The sequence below is a fragment of the Otolemur garnettii genome, unplaced genomic scaffold, assembly GCF_000181295.1.
Source record: "Otolemur garnettii isolate 467f Iridium unplaced genomic scaffold, OtoGar3 scaffold00010, whole genome shotgun sequence".
Classification (NCBI taxonomy): Eukaryota; Metazoa; Chordata; class Mammalia; order Primates; family Galagidae; genus Otolemur; species Otolemur garnettii.
In genome coordinates, this window is record NW_003852405.1 from 22,327,406 (window position 1) to 22,333,405 (window position 6,000).

Sequence of the window (6,000 nt, forward strand, 5' to 3'; positions counted from 1 at the left end):
CAATCAAATTAAATGGCTATAAAATCCTACTTTTTCATGTGGGATTCTGGGTATTTTTGTCTATTTCTTTCTGTGGGAAAATTAATACAGTGCATTTTTTTTTTTTCAAAATGGCCAAAACTTTGTCACTGCCAGAACTTAAGACTAGGTTTTAATTAGCAAGCATGAAGTTTCTAATAATAAATTATGAGCTTTTAAATCCTGTTCTTGTTCTTGACTTGGTGTTTTTCACTGTTTGAAAATATTTGATTTTGTTTTTTTAAAATAGGAATTTTAGTTTCAAATGTCCATTTTCACTTTTTTAAAGCTAGTAATACCTTACATTTCTCTTCAGTTCACACATTGCTCTAACGTTGGTTTCAGGGAAAGCTGTTTAGTAATGTGGGTTACCAGCGAGAGCCACCACTGGCTGTGTAGATAAACAAGCACACAGCTCTGCTTCACCTTGCTTAGGAATGCACGTGCAGGAAAGGCGTCCTGTAATGAAGCAGTAAGAAGAGACTACTTTGGCAGTTTACTTGGAACTTTATTAAGTAAAATTTGCTACATTTTTGGTTGGTATGTGGTATTTGACTTATTTACAGGAACACAGGGCTCATGCTTTTAGTACAGAGGATTATTTAGACCTGCTTCAGCAAAGAACTGAAGAGGATAAGACAAGATTTTAAGAACTGTACCAGTGCTGTCATATTATAAGGACACACACTTTCAAAATAATGCCAGGACCTCCTGTTCACGGATTTCTTTCTGTGAGCACGTGCTGATGGCTGCTTTGTACGTTCTCACAGCACGGGACATTCTGCAGGGTAGGCCTTTGACGAGGAGGGGGGAATTAGACAAGAGCGGGGCATTTGCTTTGGAAAGCTTTTAAAATTCCATCTTCAGAGGCAAAAAAGTTGGCTTTTGCTCCTGAGTCCAGTACAAGGTGTCTCTTTTCTAGTTTGGGGGTAAATGTGTTTCTGGGCTGAGATTCAGTAGTTTCCACACTTGGTGGTTGTTGTAATGTTTATTATGATTGAAGATTGCCATAATTTATTTTTTCAAAAGTCTGCTTTTATTAATCAGCAATAGACAAGATTTTTTGCTTTGCTTTTTTTTTTTTTTTTTTTTTTTTAAGGAATAAAAAGTAGTTGACTGTGAAAGGGTAAGGAGTTAAGATTGATTAGAGATGAAGCTCTTGGCAGGTGCTCAGAATGGTATAACTTGCTTCACAGACTCTTATTAGTCATATGTGGATGAGCATATTTATTTAAATGATTTGTTGAATGCAAGCTGCATTTCAGTCTAAGGAAAAGAATGGATCCCTATTCAAAGAAGAAAACTAGGTACCTTCAGTAGGCAAAGAAAGGGGAAAGTGTTCCCTACACTGCTATAAAGCCCCATTTATTTAAAAATAACAGCCAAATATATTTCTCTGATATTCTTAGTCAAGGTTGGAAGATGCCTGTCTTTATAGAAGGAATTCAACCCAAAACAGTTACTTGAATTAGTGAAAATAGCTGACATAGCAGCTACTCATATATCAGTCTCTTGATGGGACAGTAAATCTTTTCATCCACTCTTCCTTGCTTTCCTTTCCTCATTCCTCCTTACTCTCTTTTCTTCCCTTCCCTTTGCTCAGGAGACTAGAGGAAGGAGAGGAATCTCAGGCACAAGAACACACATGTGAACCTTACTGTACAATACATGCTACAATAGAATTTGCCTGCAGTGCAGAGGAAGCTGGAGGAGAAAACAGCTTTGTCATGGTGCCCTTGAAGGATTCTGCTAGAGTTAATAAAATTTCACAAGGATGGGGGTCTGTATCTTGGGTGGAACTTATTTCAGTGCCTTACTTATAAAAGGACTCAGCCATTTTGGTTGCTGGGACAGTGTGAAATCTAGGTATGTTAGCAAACCCTAGTGAACTTGCCAGCTGGAATATGAGGCAGAGGGTCCAGGTTTATGGTTCTAGCATCAGCTTTTATAAGCTGTGGGAACTTGAGCATTCACTCTGTCTCTCTGAACTTTATTGTCCTTATCTACCTAATGGAGATAACTATTAGGTCATTAAATCTGAAATGTCCAATTTCAAAACAAAAGTTTAGTCTGCTGTATCTAAAACAAGAAGCAGTATAATTAGTCATCGTATGTGCCTAATCTAGTTTTGCCATCTTAACAGTAACTTGTGTGTGCCAGTAGTGAAGAAGCCTGAAGAGCAACTGGCAAGGAATTCGTGAGAGGCAATTTTCCACAGCTTTTTGAGAGTTGAATATTTTTCCTTGCAAGAAGTGATCAAAAGCCTGAAAGAAGTGGTAGTCAGTTGGTGCAAGGTTTAGTGAATATGGTGGATGACAGACAGTTTTCTAAGGCTAACTTCTGTAATTTGAGCAGCGTTGTTTGTGCGACAATGTTGTCTTGCAGGAGGATTGGCCTGTCTCTGTTGACCATTCTTGGCTGCTTAATTGCAAGCATTCCTATCATTTCATCCACTGGGTTGCAGTAGACATCTGCTTAATGGATTGAGCAGGTTTTATGAAGCTGTAGTGCACAATATTGGCACTGGACCACCAGACAGACACTATCAGCTTTTTTTGATGAATATTTGGTTTTGGACTATGTTTAGGCACCTCATCTTTATCCAACCAGAGTTTGCAATCGTCAAAAAGAATCCATTTTTTTATCACATAAAACAAGATGGTGTAGAAATGGTTTGCCTTTGTATTATGATAACAAAGAAAAGTGTCGAGATTTCTACTCTGACACTTGTTTAATTCATATGGAACCTACCTATCCAACTTCTTTACCTTGCTGATTTTTTTCAAAATGATCCAATTCTGTTGAAATAGTCATCTTGCTGCTGATTCACAACGTAGGTTGAGATGGATTCTTTTCCAGTTTAGCTTTCAGCTCATCATAATCCAGCTTAGTCTCAGGTCGCATTCATTTTTAAGATTGAAGTCACCAGAATGGAAATTCTCAAGCATCATGTTCATGCATTCACCGCATCCTTCCCAGACACTTTGAGATATTTTGAGCTGTCTGCACTGTGTGGTTCTATAATGGAACTCAGATTAAAAAATACACGATTTTTTTACTTACCCATGATTTCACAAAAATTGCTGTAAAAAAATTTGAAGGATAATCACAAGCCAAAATAATGCATTTGAAAGAATGAGGCTGTACCTTCACCAAAAAAAAAAAAAAGTGTCCAAGTGAAACATTAGAGATACCAACTTTCAAACTAAGGAAATTAGACACTTCATACTTAATAACCTCTTATAAGCCTCAAGCAAATTAACCTATATTTAACCTATATTTGAACAATAATAATTATCAATAATAATCAAAGTGTTATTATCTATTAGTTCCTTTGAGCTTTACAATAAGTAAAATAAATTGAGTACTTACTCTTAGCAAATATGCATTACACTGTGGAGATAGATAGGAGGAGGAAAGGTCCAGTTTCTGTACTCAAGGGACTCTCAGTTTAGCAAGGGAATAGTAAGTAGTATTGCTCTCTCTAAGCAACGCAGGAGCATCAAAGGAACTCCATTTCTACTCTGAGTCTTCTTTCCTATTCAAGGAAGGAAATGGCAGTTACCTAGTCTTCCTTTAGCCCATATTAACTGAACTAGACTGAGCCTCAATTTTTTTTTTTTAAAAATCTTGGAAAAATTTATCCCAAGCAAATGTGGGTAGCCTGTGTGATAATAAGTGACCTGATATTCAGTGGCATGAGTATGGGTTCATAACCACACTGAAGTGACCATTCTCAAGTCTTCCACAGAGTTATCTCACTAAATATAATTGCTGCTTTCAGACATCATTTCTTTATTTATTGTGGCTGGAATTGTATATCTCAGCTGCCTGGGACATGATACAGTTTGTCTGTCCCTGTGAGCAGTGCCGTTGCTATGCATCAGAGAAGAAAAGAGGGGAAAACAGAAACAGTGTAAACACTTGACTATATGTTTACTTTTTTATTTTTCTAGTGAAAAGTGAATCTACCAAGAACCTTGGCGATGAAAATTGAGCACTTTTTCTGGAAGAAAGTAAAAGTTTCCAGACAGTCGCAAATGACTGTACCATTGATGGCTTGTTGGATGATGAGGGTATTGTCAACAGGTGGTTGGAATGCTTTATTTGTCTAAAAAGTAATTAAACAATCTAAACTTGTAAAAAATGTATTTTATAGGCTGTTGAATTAATTGACTTTTGTAAGACAAAGGCCCCTTACTCATGTTAGGAACTCTGGTGGAGTGCTTCCTAGGCCCTGGCTTTCACTGTGCTTCATTCCGTAGGCTGCCAACTTTGTCATTTTGAGGTAAGGCCAAACCTGAGGATCACCTGTGTCAACCACAAAGTTGGCATTCTGTGTAGCAGACCTCACTAAACAGAGAGGCCATGCAGTGTACTGTCAAGCCACAGGAGAACTCATCTTTCATCAGTTGCCCATTCTTGGCTTTGAGGTTTATATGTAACTTACCCCTTTTGAGACAACTTTGATACTTGGGAAGTTCCCAGTACAACATCTTGTACTGGGAGGGTGAATAAATATTATTAGCAACTGTTTTCTTATATTCAGCTCAGAAAATCAGTGACTGCACATTGTTTGAACCTTCAGTCTAAGGAATTTGGATCTACTTTACCATACAGTAAATGACGTCTTATGAATCCTGTGCCTTTCATCACATTCCCAGTCCATTTTTATCATTACCACACGGGGATGTGTGATGACCAGTTTTATACTGTGTTTTGATATGTCTAGCAATAACTAAAGAACAAAAATCTTGAAACTCTTCAGTGTGTTATTGACACGTATATGTATGTATTCGTGTGTATACGTGGCTTAATTTATACTTTATGGCAGCTCTGTATACATTATGATCTCATATAGTAAAGTTTCTTAATTATATTAGGATTTATATCATGAAAGTGCAATATAAAAGAGTAAAAAATTATTACATCCATATTGCATGTGTGTATTTAATGGTTAAAAACAATGATAAAACTGGATATTAATGAAATTATTTTTAGTGTGCAATTGCAATAAGTTTTAGAACAAAAAGAAAACAGAGACATCAGTTAAGAAATTAGAAAGATTAGAAAATACGAAAAGAGATTCAGATGATAAGCATAAGAGAAACTTGTAGATATAAGTAAATATAACTTCAGGTAGAAATTGGAGAAGAAAATCCAAAAACACTGATGCCAAAAAACTTGTTGGCATGAAAGTACGAGTAAGAAATGTGAGACATAGAAAATAAGGCCCTACAAGTTGGAATAAAAGAAAAAGCTTACACACATTACATAGGGTGCCAAAAATATGTATACCTATATCAAAAACGGAAAAATCAATTAAAATTGTATTACTGAAGTCATATCTGACTTCTGTAATTACAAGAGGTGCTCAAACATAACCTGTATTCATCTTTATTATCAGTATATATTGACTGTTCCAATTTTAACACAGGTTTTTCTTTCTTAAATTGTGCATACTTTGTTTTGGCACCCTCTGAATACATTATATGTGCACATACACTGCACATCCAAAAGCAACTTCAGGAATCTTCTCTGTTATGGGGAAGAATTAGTATAGAATTATCTTGTTTACAGTAGTAGAGAAGCAACTAAATGGAGTTTCAGGAAATTCAGTTTTAATCTACCAGTGAAGTGTCTCTTAAAACAGGAAAGAAAGACAATGAATTGAGTCAAAGATGTCATGGAATTGTTATTGGGAAAAGTGGAAAGCACCCAAAAAGTACATGTGATCTGAATATTAGAATGAAGAGGAATTTCCTCACAGTGAAATCTGTTATGATGTAGTCTTATTTCCAAGAAAAGTGTTGAGTTCCATCCCTCCTGGAATTTAAATTGAAAATGAGACTAAAACCAAACCATTTATCCTGTACTTATCCCTGCCCAGGAGAAAAAAGAAAGAAAAAAAAATCTACATGATCTAATGCATCTTTGCCATCTTTATTTTCTAGAATTCTATTAGATTTTTCAGTTTTAGGC

The 6,000-nt window shown here is 36.0% G+C and overlaps 1 protein-coding gene across 1 annotated transcript in view; it reads left to right on the top strand.

Annotated features, from left to right (window-relative positions):
* ZNHIT6 (zinc finger HIT-type containing 6) overlaps positions 1-4,324 on the top strand; it is a 47,871-nt gene extending 43,547 nt beyond the window's left edge. Inside the window, exon 10 of the mRNA XM_003784183.3 lies at positions 3,975-4,324. Within this exon, the coding sequence (XP_003784231.1) occupies positions 3,975-4,015 (41 nt within the window). The 3' untranslated portion in view covers positions 4,016-4,324. The remainder of the gene's footprint in view (positions 1-3,974) is intronic.
* The last annotated feature ends 1,676 nt before the right edge of the window (positions 4,325-6,000 follow it).